At 43.7% G+C, this 19,677-nt stretch overlaps 1 protein-coding gene across 4 annotated transcripts; it reads right to left on the bottom strand.

The window, feature by feature from the left end:
- Positions 1-273: 273 nt before the first annotated feature.
- PRSS35 (serine protease 35) lies at positions 274-17,507 on the bottom strand. Of its 4 annotated transcripts, none has more exons than XM_059083909.2 (3): positions 17,102-17,292; positions 15,149-15,247; positions 296-3,125 (listed from the first exon to the last, which is right to left on the bottom strand). In XM_059083909.2, the coding sequence occupies exon 3, from the start codon at positions 3,104-3,106 to the stop codon at positions 1,865-1,867; it is 1,242 nt and encodes a 413-aa protein (XP_058939892.1). In that variant the 5' UTR covers positions 3,107-3,125; positions 15,149-15,247; positions 17,102-17,292; the 3' UTR covers positions 296-1,864. The 4 variants fall into 4 exon arrangements, with proteins under 4 accessions (XP_058939891.1, XP_058939892.1, XP_066867007.1 ...); XM_067010906.1 differs by having other exon boundaries at positions 15,149-15,271; XM_059083908.2 differs by lacking the exon at positions 15,149-15,247 and having other exon boundaries at positions 274-3,125; positions 17,102-17,507.
- Positions 17,508-19,677: the final 2,170 nt, after the last annotated feature.

Below are 19,677 nucleotides of genomic sequence, written 5' to 3' on the forward strand. Positions count from 1 at the left end.
TCTAAGAAACTAAGATGAAGGATGCATGTGTGTTGGCAAGAGTGCAAGTGTGCAAAATTCACCTTGGAACATTTGTAGTCGCAGTGATCATGTAGATGTTTCTCCAAAAAAGATTTGATCAAAGATTTTGAGACAATAGCCCTATTCCACTACAACCAGTGACAAAATACTTCCCAGCAAAATGTGCTTAGAATTAAGTAGAATCATTTTTTTAAATAAACAGTTAATACTTGCTAAAACCTTGCATGTAAAACATATATACAAATACAGTAAGAGTTATGGTTGATTTATTTTTAAAATTTTTATTGAATGATTTTTAACAGATTCACATTATAAAAGAATATAACTTGTGCTAAATTTCAGCTATTTTCAACACCATTTAGAAAATCACTTTTTAACATAATCATGTATTCCTCTGCATACTAGTCAAGGGTATAACTTCCCCTTATTATGGAAAATAATAACAAGTAAAAGAAATTGGAACTCAGGCAGAATCCATGACTTGGGTGTGTCCCAAGAGAAGAGTATGTACCCTAGACACTACCAGCAAGAGCAGCCCAGAAATAAGGTCTGCAACTCCTGAATTTTATAGTGCACTCAATTACAAATCACTGAAACCCTTTAAACATAATGGCCTGGACTAAACCACTTGTACAACCATTCAGCAAATATCTGATCGTTCTAGAAATATGTATTGGGTGTCTACTCTGTGTTTTGCCCTAGGGCAGCCACTGGGCTCTGTCTGCTGAGGCTGCCATGATGGCCCAAGTGTGTTGCACCACCTTGGTCCCTAATGAAAACGATCAGAACTTTCTTTTTAAAATCATATTCATAAATTATACTCATTTTGTTAAAAGGACATATCCAAAATCGCTTATCCGAGAGTTCACCAAAATAATATATGTCTATGGCCCTATTAAGAAAAGCGAACTTTGTCAAGGGGAAGAAAGGCTTTCTCTTCAAAAAGACGATAGAATTCCTTGTCTCAAACTCTAACACCTCATTCATAGGAGACTGTGTAGCTGTATAAAATGATGTGACCTTCAACACCTGATCATTAACTTTGGAACTGTCTTCCTACGCATACTTGAAAAGTCCATGTTTTGAATACTAGTTAAATAAAAACTTGAGGTCTTAAAATGTCTCAGTTTCCCTGTTTTTAAATTAGATTTATTTCATAGAACAAAGTAGTTCTCCCATAAATAATAACACTTCAGTTGGTTTTTTTTTAAAGCAGTAAAACAGTTAACAGTTTTGTTTATAAAGCTTGCTCTTCACTGTAATTCTTTAAAAAACAGAAAGAAAAAAAAACCCTAAAGTTTCTCAGACTCAGTGGAAAACACAATATAAACATGGAGGGCATGAGCTGAATGGGTCTACGTCAGAGTAGTACCAACTGTGTTATAAGTGTCTCAACCTTGATTCTAGTTGTGTTACTGTCCACCTCTGTATATGCAGTTTCACATTTAGTACATGACCAGCACCCTATTAGCCTCTTCTTAGAGTAGGACCCTGAGAGGAAGTCCATTGAGAAATCACATATTATTTACGATACCAGCTTGAAATTTTAAAGAGTGTCTAATCTTTAACAAGGCAGAAAGAAACAAACATTTTCCCACCAATGAAACGTATCACCATGTAAAGAATATATACTTGGCATTGAAGTGTCCATCTAATTGCAAGATGTGTACCTACACCTTTTTAAAGTGTATGAAAAGCTCCTAATTTTGAAAAAACACCCATGTTGAAGTACCATTGACAGGGCTCAAGTCCAAGGAAAACCTGTGAAGTGATCTTCACTAGAGGAATCAGAACTCGTTTTCTCTGCGATGGAGGCCATCCGCAGCCTCGTTTCGGGTATCCGTTAGCCGTAGGTGCACCTGGCATCCTCCCCGTGCATCCAGAGGCAGACCTGGGCGTACTTGAGGGGCGTGATGCGCACGGCCACGTTGTAGTCCTTCTGAACACCGTTTATGTCCACCCACTGGTGGCCGGAATAGACCGCGATGATTTTGCGTCTCCATCGCTTTTTGTCTGGATCCTTCAGACGCAGGTAGACCCCAGAGCCAGTGGAGCCCGACTCGGCATCGCAGTATTGATAGAGAAGATCGTTGGATTCATCGGACACACTGCAAAACCGGTAGACTAACTGATCGGCCCTGTCGTGATCAAATCCTGAGAAGTGGATCATGCCGCCTGGCAGCTTCTTGATGGTGGGACTGATTCCCAGCTCCATGTATTTCTTTCTGTGAGCACGCTTCAGCTCCAGAAGGGCGTAGTCATAGTCCAAGGCCGCGTCTCCCCTCCCTCCCCTAGCCCAGCCTTTGGGGATGTGGGTGTTCTTGACCCGGGTCCACTGGAAGGAGGGCATCCCGTCAGCAGCTCTCTGACCCCGAGCAGATTGCTTTCTCCTTCTTCCGGCCTTGCCTCTCTCCTTCGGATTCTCTCTGCTACCCTCTCTTCCATCACCGCCCCTTGCTTCCCTCCTGCTCCTCCTAGAACTTCTGTGTTTCTTGCCGCTGCCTTTATTTCTCATCTTCAGCAGCCCTACCCTGAGCTTCTTGCTGCCTTTGATGTAGTCGTTTCCATCGTGGACACAATGGGCGGCTGTTAGGACGTGGTTGGGGGAGATGAGGATCCCACTGCAGCCCGTGGAGAGCTTCACGGCCGTATTGAAAGGGAAATTGGTCAAGAATCTCTTGTCCAAGATGCTGAACCTGCTGTCAGTGCCGTACACCTGTCTCTTTCTCCTCACAGGTGCTCCCTGTGCAGTGAGATTTTCATGTGGCTCGGGGACCCAGCCTTGAACTTTCACTCTGGTCAAGGTGCGGGTGCCGTTCTCAAAGACGGTCTCATATGAGAGAGACTCTTCCAGGTCAGCAAGGTTGGGAGCCGGGAGTTCTTTCTGGCATTCGATGCCACACGCTTGATTTAACACCAGCTTACCCTCTGCTTCAAAGGTGGGGCTGGTGAGATGGAAGGTCCTCTCACTGACAAGCCGGGGTATTTTTCTCAAGTGCCACATAAAATCCCGTTCCATTTCAGATCCATCGAGGAGAGTCCACCCAAGGGTGAAAAGTATCAACCAAACTAGCGTCGTTTCCATTTTGTTCTTCTGTGTTGTCCTTTAAAATAGAAAGAGAAGCTTTATAATGGTTTCTTTTAAAATATGTTACTTATCATTCATTTAGGTCTTGGGTCCTAAAGGTAGCTTCACCACAAATAGGAGCCCATATTTCCACTGTACGTAGATTTTACTGAGATTAGACCAACACCCTAGTAAGTAGGCTCATACAGACGTCCGAAATCAGTAAATTGTTCTCACTCAGACTTCCCTCCACCAGCCCTAATCCCCATGCATCCCACCCCCACCTGCCGTCTCCCCCTCCTTCTCCCCTCTTTCAACCCAACACATGGGAGAATAAGGAGGGCTGGCAAACTGGGGTCCTCTGTTGCACAAGCCACACCATCTTCCTGCCAAGGTGTCCTACAACCTTATCTCCAAATGATGTAGAAATAAAGATAACAGCAGATGTCTGGCCCTTGCCCTGAACTCCGCTTCTTAATAAAAGCAGGGATCATAAATTCGTCATCTCTAGAATGTAAATGTCTAGCACAGAGCTCAAAAAAAGCATTCACTGGAATACAGTGAATTTCCCTTAATCACGGCTTGCAGACCAAGCTGATTGATGGGGCAATTAAAATCATAGGATAATATTCTAAAATACTCAGTAGAGCTTTTAGAAGTAAATAAATGGGCTCCTCTGCTATTGACCTGCTTTGATTTTTACAAGCAGAACCCCTAATCATAAAAAGAAAATACACAGCACAGGCCCTTTTATCCGAAAATAAGAAAAACGTACCCGGTACGTTTTTTAAACAAAGTTGTGCTTGGAACTACCACCTAAGCAACGCACCACACAAAAATACTTTATAGTGGCATCTTACTTTATATTAAAATTGTAAGAATTTATGGAGCACAGGCGATGGGTATGAATTTGCTGCTTGGGGGAACATGATCATGATGAAACAGAGTCCCTTTCATCCTGGGTCTCTCTGAAAACTGTTTAAATTGTATAATACCTCTTCTATTGTTTACATCTTCTTGCCTTCATTTCCTGCTTCTCTAGGTTCACTGGTATGTCAGTCTCTTCCTAGAACTGATGTTTGTCAGTTGTTGCTTGGTGAGAGTGAGGGAGAGAAGCGCTCTTTGGAGCAGCAATTTGGAAATTCGTAAGCTATGTTCCAAGTTGTTTTTAACTAAGAGTTAAAATATCCAGGCTTAGCAAATGATCTGCACTGTGTATAAAGCAGAGGCAGTTCAAGGTTAGATTATTCTTACAATACCTTCACGCTCAAGGCTTTCTCATAAGCTTTCTTTGCTTATCAAAGAAAAGAAAGCTAATAAAGAATGTCAGGAATGGCCCACAAAGCAGGGTACACCCATAAGATCCTGGCAGCTGGCAGGAAAAGCAAAAGTTGTCTCTGATTCAGAGCCGAATATGGGCATCTCTTGACACAACAGAGTTCCTTTCGCCATATACAAGTACAGAATTTTATTAACAAACTAATAACATTCTTTTGATAAAACAAAAACATATACGACATTAACCTCTTTGTTATTGAAACATGATCTATTCATCAAAACATGACAATTAATTTGAATAATCATACATTGGAACACGTTAAGCAAGTTTAGAATAATCTTTACCATGACCTGTCATCAGCAAAATTACGTAGAAGTTTTGCAATTTCCATTTTTTTCCATTTGCTCACAGTTGAATGCTAAGTAATGGTGATTCTGGTTAATATTAGTATTGTTTTCTGAATAGCTTGTAGTTTATTTTGGAGACGGGGCATTCTTCTGTAGACTGATGGATATTGTCCAAAAAATCAGTAAACAAAGTACTTGAGAAAAAAATCCACACTCATGTCACAATATTTTCTAATCATTACCATGGCAAATTTGACCTTACACAAAGCAGTAATTATATCAGGAATGATTTTGTTGAACCACTTAGTATTTTCTTTTGTTGCCTTTTATGCAATTTTCATAATGAGTATTTCATCCATTTTATTTAATTGGATTGGAATGACAAAGGCTAACCACTCAGTTAAACTCTACTGAGACCTTGAAATTGTATGTTTAACTGGGTCGTTCCCAAGATGAAAAGTTATGCCTTTCTAAAAACAAAAAAAGCTAAGATCAGAGTTATTTGCTGCCTCTTAGTTTATCAACAGGCCGTAATAGATGATTTTAAAAAGATGTATACATATCTTTTTATCTACTTGATTCTGAGCAAAATTTCAACCAAGGGAGTTTTTTGATGTGGGAAACAAAAGTTTTAAAAATCGATTTTTTTGTTTAGCCCTATGTGATAACAGCTGTTCATTATGTACTTAATATATGATTACAGCAAAGACTGAGAATCAGCCAATTACCCACATTAAAAAATACACAGGATCACTTTGTATATTTTAACACTTGGTAATAATGATCTGTGCAGTAATAAATGTGTGAAAGGCACTCCTAGGCAAAAGAGAGAACGTCAAAATCATGGTGTTGTGGTATTGCTTCCACAGTTAGGTTTTGGTTTTCGGATTTGGGTTTGTTTTCTTTTTTTCCAGTGTTGTTTAATTTAGTCTTGCAAATTTTTAGCTAGTTAGGATTTAGATAGACAGAATGCAAATATTAAATTATAACAGACCAGATGGTATTTTACTATACAAATAATTGACCTAGAATATAAATCTCAAATTTAGAAGTTCCTTTATTCTTTACCAAATAAAACATGTGCCCAGGGCTTCCCTGGTGGCGCAAGTGGTTGAGAGTCCGCCTGCCAATGCAGGGGACGCGGGTTCGTGCCCCGGTCCGGGAGGATCCCACATGCCGCGGAGCGGCTGGGCCCGTGAGCCATGGCCGCTGGGCCTGCACGTCCGGAGCCTGTGCTCCGCAATGGGAGAGGCCACAGCAGTGAGAGGCCCGCGTACCGCAAAAAAAAAAAAAAAAAAAAAAAAAAAACATGTGCCCAGTGCATTAATTCTGTAGTCAGACTTTTAAGAAAGTCCCATGTAATGGTTAGTTTTATGTGTCAACTTGAGTGGGCCACAGGGTGCCCAGATATTTGGTCAAATATTATTCTGGGTCTGTCTGGGAGGGTGTCTCTGGATGATATTAACATTCGAATTGGTAGACTGAGTAAAGCAGATTGCTCTCCCTAATGTGGGTGGGTCTCATCCACTCAGCTGAAGACCTACATAGAGCAAAAAGGCTGGCCCTCCTGCGAGTAATGGGGAACTCCTGCCTGACTGCTTTGAGCAGGGAAATTGGGTTTTTTCCTGCCTTTGGATTCAAAATGAATTTTGAATAAGATTTTGTTAGTAAGATTCTGTACTTGTGAGTGGCCAAATAAACTCTGTCACATCAAGGGATTCCCAGCTTGTAGCCCCCAAATCAGCAGTGTCAGCATCCCCTAGGAACTTGGTAAAAATGCTAATTCTCAGGGCCCAACCCAGACCTACTGTTCAAAACTCTCCAGGAGGGGTGTGGGTTCCCAGCTAGGCATGTTGTACACAGCCCTCCTGGCAATTCTTATACTCAGTACAATTTCAGAACCACTGCAGCAGCCAAGGTCCTGGTGTAGCAGCTTAAGCCCCTCCCAGAAGGTGGACTTTGCAGGGATGATTGCTTAACCAGGTTTCAAAGGACCTCTGCTTCATCTCTGTGTACAAAAGAAATTTTTTCTAAACTTTGCTCTTTTATTATGTTAGCAACTGTTAATCTTGAATGGTTCCGCCTTTAACAGAAAAAAAAAAAAAAACCATACTTTTACATAAGTGGTTTAATAATACTTCTGCAGAGATTCAAATTCAGTAGGCTTGTATGTAACACCTCTGATGCTACAGATGCTACAGATGCTACAAGAGTGTTAGCTGGCCAGCCCTGTCTGGTGCCCTTTGAGGGACTCGGCCGCAATGCAGCACAGGAATAAAAGCCATGCCAACATCTATCCTTGGGCACGGGAAGGGCAGAGCCTTCTCATATGACCTCAGAATCACAGTAATAAAGGACATGGATTTAGTAAGCCTGTCTAATTTGGCCTGTAATTTCAAATTGGACAAATGTCTCAGGACACTTTCTTTTGGGAAATCTAAGTTTGCCTTGTGGTACAACGTCAATGTAACGTAAATGACAGCCCTTGCTGATAGAGCAAGCCATGGTTCGGTGGATACATCTATAGACGCCTGTCATCCAGAAAGCACTAACTAAAGAGACACGGTCCCAGCTGGTGGAGCAGTCATAGTGTTTTGAAAGCTTTAATGGCCCGTGTCTTCCCTCATTCTCCTCCTTTTTCCTGTCTTGCATGATAATTGTGACCTTCCCTGTCACTTTCCAGACGGCTTGGATTTGGGGCTTCCAATTCCAATTTTGGTTAATGAAAGTGAGCTTGCGGTCACGGCTCTCACCGCGAGTCAATGTACACATAGTTGATTATGGGTTGGACCATGGAGACGAGTGGAAGGGAAGAGAATTGAGGAGGAAGCGAGCACACCAGGATTTATTGATGAATTCTTACTGATGAAGTAGATATTAGTCCACATTTCTACCTGGTCTATACTATTAACAGAAATGACCACCCATAACTACAAGAGATAACTTACTCTTGCTTTTGTTTGGTTGCTTGCTTACGCTTTCTTAGAAATGTGAATGCTGATAGTACTTAGAATATTTGGGTATCTCTACCAGCATAGTGGTTACAAGGGCAGACCAAGGAGTAAGAAGACTTGGGTTCAGTCTCATCTTTACCACTTATTAGGCAACTGAATATGGGTAGTTTATCAAGTTCAATTAAGTTTCCATTTCCTCATCTGGAAAGTGAAGATAATAGTAACGTCAACTTCATAACGTGATTGTGAGAATTCAATAAGTTGATATATGCAAAGAATTACCACTGAGCCCAGAGCATAGACACAATCAATAATCAGTTCTTTTATAGTTATTATTCTACCGTAATGGGTGAATTAATATCACTTTAAAACAATTCATTATATAAGGCAAAGTTATAGCACTTTTAGTTTTCTAGAAAGTCAATTTTACACTCAAATATTTTTATTTCAGGATAGTTTCTGACACACTCTCAAACTCCATTTTTCTTTGTTTTGTTTTTTGTTCAAGGACAGCTTCACTTTCGACACTTCCCAAATGAATGCTTTCCTAATTACTCATTTCTCTGAATATCTGTGGCTTTGTAATATGTTTTTCTCATTGCTATTAAACATTACCCAGCCACAGAACACTTGAATTGCATTTCCCGTGTCTTATGTTCAGCCTGAATCTACCCTAAGAATTCTGGAACTGCAACAGGCCCTCAGCCTAAAAAGAAACAGTCAGTGTCAGAATAATTACTCTAAGGGAGCTATTTACAGTGAAAGAAAAACCTGACTTTTTGTTTGTTTGTTTGTTTTTTTGCGGTACGCGGGCCTCTCACTGTTGTGGCGTCTCCCGTTGCGGAGCACAGGCTCCGGACGCACAGGCTCAGCGGCCATGGCTCACGGGCTTAGTTGCTCCGCGGCATGTGGGATCTTCCCGGACCAGGGCACGAACCCATGTCTCCTGCATTGGCAGGCGGATTCTCAACCACTGCGCCACCAGGGAAGCCCTAAAAACCTGACTTTTTGAGTGAGTCATCTAGAGTATAGAATTTTACTATGGCATGAGATAATTACATTCTCGGGCTCAGTTTCCCTTTTTTTTTTTTTTTTTTTTTTGGTTTGTCACCCTTTAAAGTTTATATTTTAACTTATGTCAGGCACACGAAAGAAAGATTAGATGATCTTGCTATGTTAAATGTTTTGAATGAACTATTTTTTCTTGTAAATGAACATGAGCTGATTTTCCATCCAGAATCTGCACCAGGTGATAGAGTCACACTTACTTGGGCCATTCTTTTCACCTGGTCCCTTGCAATGGACGGTGAAATAGCTGCCCAAGTTCCTGTGTATAGTATGCTGCCTTGGAACATGATTTTGCATTACTCTGTCAGACACTTTCTGGGGGGCTGATATGGGTCAGGGACCACTCAGATCAATGACCTCATAGGGCCAACACCAACTTCTACCTTAATGTAGATTAGGACACAGAAGTGACTGCATAACCACTGTTGACAACTTGCCTGTCCTTTATGTGGCCATTCATGATCCCAGCTCCTCGCCTCTCCCAGCATCACTGCCTGCACTTCCACACGCGCACGAATGTGAAAACATGTCCCAGCTATCTCCCTCCTCCACTTTCATCCTCCACCTGCTCGCTCAAGACTGACACACAACAGGTAGACATCGCGGTCCGGACCACATACTCTCTTTATCTGCGGAGAGAAGTGCTGGCTTAGGCAAAAGGCCAGGGCAGGAGAGGAGGAGCCTTACCAGTGAGAGCAGACAGGTGGAAAGCGAGCATTAAATGGGTCGGGATTTGGAGAACACTTGTCAAACTTTGAGTCGCTCTTGCAAATTGGGGGCAGATGCAGAGGAGAACAGGTATTTTATAAAGTTCAGTTCCCAGCGCACTTGAAGCCCCCAGTGAATGTCAGTCGCTAACTGGAGCGCTGAAATGGAGGCAACATTTGGGCTAAAAAGTGTGGGATCAGTACGACGAGAAAGTAATAGTGTTAGTGATGTGACCAAGAGAGACAGTGAGACCTGGGGTGTTTCGATAACGGTGGTGTCCGTGGGCTTTGAAGCCAAACCACCTGGAGTCCACTTGCGGTATGAGTCTGTGAAGGTCACTTAATCTCTCCAAACGTTACTTTCTACGTTTGTTCAACAGGGATAATGTTTTGGAGTATTTTTGTGAGACACTAGTATGATATATTTATAAATACAGTGCCCAGAGCACAGCAGGCCCTCAGCAAATGGCAGCAATTATTATTAGAAGTATCCAAGAATAGGGGTCAAAACCTACGTAGGTATTTATAAGGGATTTCATGCAGCTCTGACTGCTGTGGACGTCATTCGCTGTGGTACGCCAAGTACGGGCAGATCTCGTTTCATTGTGCTTCACTGCACTTCACAGATCATGTGTTTTCTACAAACAGAAGGTCTGTGGCAACTCTTCGTTGAGCAAGTCTGCCAGCGCCATTCTTCCAAGAGCATTTGCTCACTCCGTGTCTCTGTGTCGCATTTTGGTAATCCCTTTTCATTATTATTATATTTGTTACGGTGATCTGCGATAGGTGATCTAGGTGATCTTTGAGGTTATTATTGTAATTTTTTCGGGGGGGCCCACAATCCACACCCATACAAGAGGGTGGACTTAAGTACTGTGTGCGTTCTGACTGCAGCTCTCCCCATCTCTCTCCCTCTCATTGGGCCTCCCTGTTCCCTGAGACATAACAGTATTGAAAGTAGGCCAATTAATAACCCTACGGTGGCCTCTAAGTATTCAAGCGAAAGGAGGAGTTGCACGTCTCTCACTTTAAATCAAAAGCTAGAAATGAAGAAGGCATGCGGAGAGCCGAGATGGGCTGAAAGCTAGGCTTCTGCACCAGTCAGCCAAGTTGTGAATGCAAAGAAGTTCTTGAGGGAAAGTAAAGGAGCTACTCCAGTGAACACACAAATGACAAGAAAGCAAAAGAGCCTTATTACTGACAATGGAGAAGGTTTCAATGGTCTGGATAGAAGATCAAACCAGCCACATATTCTTTTAGGCCAAAGCCTAATTCAGAGCAAGGCCCTAACTCACTTCAATTCTCTGAAGGTTGAGAGAGGTGAGGAGGATGCAGAAGAAAACTCTGAAGCCAACAGGGGCTGGTCCATGAGGTTTAAGGAAAGACGCCGTCTTCATAACATAAAAGTGCCAGGTGACGCAGCAAGTGCTGATGTAGAAGCTGCAGCAAGTTCTCCAGAAGGTCTAGCTAAGAGAATTCATGAAGGTGGCTACAGTAAACAACAGATTTCCAATGTAGATAAAACAGCCTTCTATTGGAAGAAGATGCTATTGGACTTTCACAACTAGAAAGAAATCAGTGCCTGGCTTCAGAGCTTCAAGAGACAGGCAGAGCCTCTTGTTATGTGCTCATGCAGCTGGAGACTTGCAGCTGAAGCTAATGCTCATTTACCATCCTGAAAGTTCTATAGCCCTTAAGGATTATGCTAAATCTCCTCTGCCTGTGCTCTAGCAATGGAACAACAAAACCTGGAGAACAGTACATTTCTTTACAACACAATTTACTGAATATTTCAAGCCCACTGTTGAGACCTACTGCTCAGAAAAAAAGATTCCTTTCAAAATATGACTGCTCACTGATTTGGAATTTTGAGAACTGTAACTTATATTTTCTTTTTTTTAAAAATTTTTTTTTGGCTGCGCCGGTAATTAGTTGTGCAGGATCTTTCGTTGCGGCGTGCTGGCTTCTCTCTAGTTGAGGCTGGTGGGCTCAGTAGTTGTGGCTCGCGGGCTTAGCTGACCCGCCACGTGTGGGATCTTAGTTACCCACCCAAGGATCTAACCTGCGTCGCCTGCATTGGAAGGCGGATTCTTACCCACTGGACCGCCAGGGAAGTCCCTATATTTTCTTTGATAATACACAAATTTTGGAGATGAGCTGATTCTAAGTAACTGAATCTAATTAAAACGGACTCTTAACCCAGAAAAAAAAAAAAATTACTGCTCACTGACAATGCACCTGCTGACCCAAGAGCTCTGAGGGAGACCTACAGTGAGATTCATGTGCTTTTCCTGCCTGCTGACACAACATCTGTTCTGCAGTCCATGGATCAGGAGTCATTTTGACTTGCAAGTCTTATTATTTAAGAAACACATTTCGTGGGCTTCCCTGGTGGCGCAGTGGTTGAGAATCCGCCCGCCGATGCAGGGGACGCGGGTTCGCGCCCCGGTCCGGGAAGATCCCACGTGCCGCGGAGCGGCTGGGCCCGTGAGCCACGACCGCTGAGCCTGCGCGTCCGGAGCCTGTGCTCCGCGAAGGGAGAGGCCACGGCAGTAAGAGGCCCGCGTACCGAAAAAATAAATAAATAAAATTTTAAAAAAAGAAAAATACGGGACTTCCCTGGTGGCGCAGTGGTTGAGAGTCCGCCTGCCTACGCAAGAGACACGGGTTCGTGCCCCGGTCCAGGAGGATCCCACATACAGCGGAGCGGCTGGGCCCGTGAGCCATGGCCGCTGAGCCTGCGCGTCCGGAGCCTGTGCTCCGCAAAGGGAGAGGCCACAACAGTGAGAGGCCCGCGTACAGCAAAAAAAAAAAAAAAAAAAAAAAAAAAGAAAAATACATTTCGTAAAGCTACAGCTGCCACGGATAGTAATTCTTCTGATGGATCTGGGCAAAGTTAGTTGAAAATTTTTGGAAAGAAGACACTATCGTAGAAGCCATGAAGAACATTCATGAGTCATAGAGGTCAGAATATTAACATTAACGTGAGTGTGGAAGAAGTTGATTCTCATGGATGACTTTGAGGGGTTCAAGACTCCAGTAGAGGAAGTAACTGCAGGTGTCATGGAAACAGCATGAGAACTAGAATTAGAGGTGGAGCCTGAAGAGGTGACTGAATTACTGCAGTCTCATGATAACACTATAATAGACGAGGAGTTGCTTCTTATGGTGAGCAAAGAACGTAGTTTCTTGAGATGGAATCTACTCCTGGGGAGGATGCTGTGACGATTGCTGACATGACAACAGAAGACTTAGAACGTCACATAAACTTAGTTGATAAAGCAGCTCAAGAAAGAAGTTCCGCGGGGGAAATGCTATCAAACAGCACTGCATGCTACAGAGACATCGTTCCTAAAGGAAGAGTCCATCGAAGCAGCAAACTTCATTAGTGTCTTAATATTAAGAAACTGCCACGGCCGCCCCAGTCTTCAGCAGCCCCTGCCTTGCTCAGTCAGCAGCCATCAGCATCGAGGCAAGACCCTCCACCAGCAAAACGGTCGTGACTTGCTGAAGCTCAGATGATGGTTAGCATTTTTTTAGCAACAGAGTGTGTTCGATTGCTGTATACATTGTTGTTTAGACATAATGCTATCGCACAGTTAGTAGAGACTACAGTAACTTTTGTATGCACTGGGAACCCCCCCCCCAATCACGTGACACTTTACTGCAGGAGTCGCTTTATTGCAGTGGTCTGGCAATGAAGCCACAGTACTTCCAAGTTATGCCTGTAACACATCCTAACCCCCAGATGAGGGTGTGACTCTGACCCATCCTAATGTGTCGCACGTGACTATGTTGCTGACTTGGTGAAAGAGACTTTGCAAACGCGATTTAGCTAAGGGTCGCGCGATGAGGAGATCAGCTCGGGTTACCCAGGTGAGCCCAATGGAATCACGGGGCTCCTTCTGAGAAGGAGGGGGGAGGGTCAAGAACGTGAAGGATCTGTGAAGATGGAGGCAGAGGTCAGAGTCAGGCACGAGCTACAAAACGTGGGTGGCCTCTAGAACCTGAAAAGGTAAGGAGACATTCTCTGCTGGAACTTGCAGGGGAACAGGGAACCTTGCTGACCCTCCCTGGACTTCTGGCCTCCAGAACTACAGGATACTGTGTTAAGTCACGAAGGTTTTGCTAATTTGTTACAGCTGCAATAGCAATGTACTTAGAAAGGTAAAAACCTAGTTTTAAAAACTGTCTGCCCTGGATGTTTGGAAAGAAAGAAGTAGTGGGGAGTGATATAAGGGGAAAAGAACGATTGGTTCAGAGACTTAAACATAAATGAAAATGTTCATTTTTAGGAAAATTATACAGACACACAACTTTAGAGCTAAAATCAGAAGATCGTGACAAAACATTCCGGTAGCATGCAGCAGTATCGCCAGGGAGAATCAAGACTTGGAACAGGATAGATAAATTTGTTTATTCGACAAATACAGTGCTTACAGAGCTGTGCACCATTTCATAAGCCTCTTTCAATGCTTATGAAACTCTGTGATAAGTCCTCCTTAGCCACTGAGTTGGACTAGAAAATTTCTAAGATCTCTTTTAGCTCTAAAGTCCTAGATTAAATCACAAATGAAAAAAACACAAGTTAATTTACTCTTCACTGAGCCTCAAGCCGCTTCCATTCCTAGTCCCGGGTGAGGGGAGGGGTTGGGGGGAGGTGGGTAGGAACTTGCCTGCTATCCCTATTTCTACCACTAGATGGCGAAGCTAGCCTGGTGATCGCCAATCTAAGATCCCACACTTAGGATGGTTTACGAGGTACAAAATCGAATTTATTTTAAAAGCATGTAGGATTCATGGGAGGGAGAGAAGCCTAACTAATAATATACCAGATGGTTATCACATGGAATTGATCACGTTTAGAAAACCCACCTCCAGGCCACAGAGCCCAACCGGATGAGCTCAGGGCTGATAATGCTGTCTACAGCCAGACGATTTTCTGGCAGGTGGTGCCAGCACACTTCCACTATGACCTCCAGCGCTGCTAAATAGTCCCCCAAATGTGCTGTAGTTCATTTCAACAGTAAGAAAAATCTTCAGCCTGTCAAATATTTCCCATGTCTATCAAATACTTAATAATTCACTTCCAAAGGGTAAGCTCTCCACTGATTCTATGCTGAAAATAAATGGCAAGGAAGTTCACTGACAGTGTGCCAATTGCTGTGCAAAATATCGTACCATAGCACTATCTTCAAGTTTAGTTTCAGGAATGAGACAGAGTAATGTCTGCTTGAAAAGTTTAGCAGTAGTGGGGGGAAAGGAGGATGCTAAAGTTACACCGTTGATTACTTTACAGTAACCTACAACTTCTGTTTCTCATCATAATAAAAAAATAAAACTTCCCTTTGTTTTTTAAGCTAGTTTTCCAGGACCTGTATATTTCGATTTGTGCAATGGATATGCTGTGTGTAGATCAAATTTGGGGTGAATGGCACTGAGGGAGCCCCAAGGGAACCCTCTGCTGGCTCTCTCATCCACTGACATAGGAAATGCCCGGCGTATGGCTCCTGACTTATTTTTTATCTGGCAAGTGGGCCTCTGAAAGCGAAGAATATCTGGAACTGTATTAGGTTTGCTACTCTTCAGGCTTTAAAGCATCTTACGATCACTGTGTTTCTAGCTAAGCAAACATCTGTTAAAGCTTGTGAAGCTTTTGAAAAAAAATTTAGTTAAGCAAAGTCATAAAATAATAACGTTCATACTTAACTTTGCTGTTTCCAGTCTCTCATCTCAGATTTCTCATGTGCAGAGTTAACCCAGGAGAGGTAGCTTCAGCCACCAAAATTCTGAGTCTGATCCTGCTGTTAAAATGCAATGTGCTTTGCCTTGGATAGTTGAGCATTGGGCAGAGAAAGGTAAGTAATGAACTCAACAGGGGAAATGAACTCACATTAGCAATCGAGTGATTTAACATAACATGCACATTCTATGTGCCAAGCACTAGGCTAAACAATCTCACGTTTGAAAACACGAAAACGATGCTTAAAAGTATGCAGGTTTCCGAGCTGTCTGGAGGAAAAACAGGAAGAGTATCCACATCCAACCTCTTCTCACGTTAAAGGAGCTCTTCTAGTTATTTCCTAATAAACATAAAATTCCATATGACGCTCACACACTACTTTCAAGCCTAGATATCTTATCTGGCTGGAATTTTAACCTTCTCTCTTCTAAATTATATACCAGATCCTAAGCATAATTCTCCAAGCAGCAAAATAGGACTTTTATAACTCTCTGTGGAGACAAATGCACTTGGGATAAAATGAGAATTTCAGAAGTGAGAAGAGTTAATAGAAGGGAACAAAACACCTAGACAGGATATGCAGCTTCTTTCGAATCAATGACAGTGTAAAAAGGTCAGAGGAATCAGGCAGGAAGTGTTTCTACAACTTTTCAAAAACTTTTATGATAGAAAATTTCCAAAGTAGAGGGAAAGCTAGAAAGTAGAAAATTACAACCCCCCATGCCCGTCATCACGCGGCAACAATTACCAATATTTTGACAATCTTGTCTCACTCAGTTGTCTTCCCCCACCTTTTTTTTTTCGAGAGTATTTTAAAGCAAGTCCAAGACTTTTCAATTTCATCTTCTCACTTAAAAAATGTTTTCCGCTGTGTGTGTGGGGGGGGGGGCGGGTACACGGGCCTCTCACTGTTGTGGCCTCTCCCGTTGCGGAGCGCAGACTCAGCGGTCATGGCTCACGGGCCCAGCCGCTCCGCGGCACGTGGGATCCTCCCGGACCGGGGCACGAACCCGCGTCCCCTGCATCGGCAGGCGGACTCTCAACCACTGCGCCACCGGGGAAGCCCTTACTGTATACTTTTAAGGTGAATTATGCATAAAAGTCTGTGCAAACTGCAACATACATTGCAGTAACATTCTCAAACAATCCTAGTATATTTCAGCACTAAGTTATATAAAATACATCTTTATAAAAGCACAGAATTTTTTTGAAGTTTAAGTTATACTCACTGAAACAGGCAGCCAGGCTCACCTTTTAGTACTAAAATAAGGTTTTTATCAGTCTAAATTATTGCTTAGTCCTATGGAGCCACCAGAAACCTGTGACAAGGAAAAATCAAGTCCTATTTCTTAAGGAAACGTGCCCTAAAAATTCAGCTGTCACTAAATTAGTCTTTCTGAAGATTTTCAACTGAGGCATCGTCCATATAACTGTTAACTGATGCTACCCATGGCTTGGTTTGTCAGGATCCAAAATTTGCTGACCTGTGCGGCCCGGTTGATGAGACAGAGAGAGATCCCTAGCTTTCATAGGAACTCTGCCAAAGAGGCTTTCAAGGAGACGAGGCTTTCCAGGAATGCGTTTTACACCTTTTTCAATGGCATCTGTGAATAATCATAAAAATAAAGAGGGTCCCCTCTGGTAGTGCTTAAGTGGAAAGAATTCCATTTATATTCCAATGCAAACAATTTTACTGTTAATATTAAACGGTGCAGAGGCCGACACAAAGAATTGCCTATTTGGAAGGGTAGCTCCTTTGATGACTTAAAACTGCTACGTTTGATCCCTATCTTTAGAGCCGTTCAAAGAAGCTCTCCCCGGGTGGGTCCTGCCTTTCTCGGGGGAAAGTTCCAGGTTCTAGGGTCTCGCCGTGTCCGGGGTGGTGGTGGGGGGGCGGGCGCTGCTCCATCCTTACCTGCGAAGCTTGCTCGGTCCCGGGGGCGCTGCCCTGCTCGAGTCAAAGTGCCGCCGAGGCGGTCACCGACGCTGGCGAGGCAGGAGGGCAGGGGTGCAGCTGCCTCGAGCCTCGGGACACGCCGGAGTCAGAGCCCGGGCGCCCGGCCACCGCCCGCCCGCCCGCGCCGCCGGGAGCTCGCCGCAGAGACTGCGGGGAGGCGGGGGGCGAGCTGAGCGCCGCGTCGCGGAGGTGGGAGGGGAAAGGGGGCGGGGACCGGGGCGGCCGCGGGAGAGGGGGGGTGTCGGAGGAGGGGAGATCTGGGGAGGGTTTGCAAGGAGGGGCGGGCCGGGCAGGGCAGCCCTTCACCCCAGCGCCTCTGCCCGCAGCATTAGGAAAACCTCCTGAGTGGCTTCACAAGAGATGTCTGTCCCCGCGCTAGCGTGCGTCCCTTAAATAAGGTCAAGAAGAAACTCCCAAGCGTGTGCTTGGAGGGATTGGGGGGTGGTGGTGGTTCGGGACTGCTTCTGGGAGTCCCAGTCCCCCGGCTCTTAGACCCCAGCGTCTAGAAGCACCAGGGCCGTTTCCCCAACCCCATCGCAAGCCCGTCTCCGCCCGGGACGCGCTCTCCACAAGGCAAATCCCGCGTCTCAGGCTCCCGCAGGCGCCCGCATCCCAACTGAGGACCTGCGACCGGCCTTGGGCTGGGATCTGGGCCGCCCTGTGGGCGTTGTGTGCGGCCTCCAGGGGGAGCGCGTGAGTTTCTAGCGCCTGTCCCGAGGCTAGCAGGCTTTCTCTGCTTCGGACGAGCATCCTTTAAGATGTTTGCCCGCCTCAGGCCCACCAAAATTCTAATCACATCCTTTCTTACTCTCTTTATTCTCCTCCTTAGGAGACGTGCTCCTGTGGGGTGGGTGCTGCGTCAACGAAGGGGACTTCATTTATTCAACATCTACTGATCTTCTTACTGGGTGGCAGGTCTGGAGCAAGACGGCACTGATAGAAAAATGAGTTCAGAAACTTGGTGCTGGCCCTCAAGGAAGGAAAATCAAATAAGTGCACAAATATTTATAACACAAGGTCTTAGCATGTCCCATAAGACTTGGCTCAGTAGTGGTTTATTGCATTTCTCAAGTTTTTATTTTTTATTTATTTATTTATTTATTTATTTTAAGCAATGAGATTAGAACATACATACAATTTTGTTTCCTGTTTTTCCACTTAGCATTTTCATTTAGGCGCTTACCCATATAATTAAAATCTATTAATAAATTTTATCTGGTATAAAGCAGTTAGTTCTGAAGCTCTCAGTCTCACCAGTTAGATCATAACCTTCAAATGCCATCTTTGAATCACCACCCTCTACCACAAGGGCTGGCATATAACGGCTGCTGATTATGTGCCGAACTTTCAAAGTTTGCTGGTGAAATGGAGTGTGGGGAACTGAGAGAGGAAGCCCAGAGCTCGGAATGGTTAGTCCCGTCTGACACTGAGTAGCTGTTCCCTGGGCCTCCGCCTCTTCATCAGCGAATTGAGAAGATTGCACTGGACTGTTGTCTCACACATTTTGGGGGATTCTAGCACTGCATAAATCCAGGAGGATTTAGTGTGGACACAGGTCTGATTCCTCTAATTCCGTCAGCACCCCCATTGGCATCACATAAAGCCAACTTCAGTACTCTCACATTTTCAGGGGCCCCTTCCTGAGCCTTTGGCCCCAAGCCATCTTTTTTCCCCCAGTTTTACTGAGATGTAATTGACGTGTAATACTGTGTAAATTTAAGACGTACAATGTGATGATTTGTTACACATATAGCGAAATGTTTACCACACAAGGTTATTAATACATCCTTTACTTCACATAATTACCATTTTTAGTTGTTTTTATGGGGACAACATGAAAGCTTTACGTTCAGAGTAACTTTCACAATACAATATTGTTAACTATAGTCACCAAGCTGTGCATTAGACCCCTGAAACTTATTCCTTTTTTTTAACATCTTTATTTGAGTATAACTGTTTTACAATAGTGTGTTAGTTTCTCCTTTACAACAAAATGAATCAGTTGTACATATACATATGTTCCCATATCTCTTCCCTCTTGCATCACCCTCCCTCCCACCCTCCCTATCCCACCCCTCTAGGTGGTCACAAAGCACAGAGGTGATCTCCCTGTGCTATGCTGCAGCTTCCCACTAGCTATCTAATTTACATTTGGTAGTGTATATATGTCCCTGCCACTCTCACATCGTCACCACTTACCCTTACCCCTCCCCATATCCTCAAGTCCATGCTCTAGTAGGTCTGTGTTTTATTCCTGTCCTACCACTAATCTCTTCATGACATTTTTTTTCTTAGATTCCATATATATGTGTTAGCATACGGTATTTGTTTTTCTCCTTCTGACTTACTTCACTCTGTATGACAGACTCCAGGTCTATCCACCTCATTACAAATAACTCAGTTTCATTTCTTTTTATGGCTGAGTAATATTCCATTGTATATATGTGCCACATCTTCGTTATCCATTCATCTGTTGATGGACACTTAGGTTGCTTCCATGTCCTGGCTATTGTAAATAGCTGCAATGAACATTT

This window comes from Kogia breviceps, chromosome 13 (assembly GCF_026419965.1).
Source record: "Kogia breviceps isolate mKogBre1 chromosome 13, mKogBre1 haplotype 1, whole genome shotgun sequence".
Lineage (NCBI taxonomy): Eukaryota > Metazoa > Chordata > Mammalia > Artiodactyla > Physeteridae > Kogia > Kogia breviceps.

Excerpts from the sequence above, each read along its gene's own strand:
- PRSS35 (XM_059083908.2), bottom strand. The coding sequence starts at position 3,106 with ATGGAAACGACGCTAGTTTGGTTGATACTTTTCACCCTTGGGTGGACT.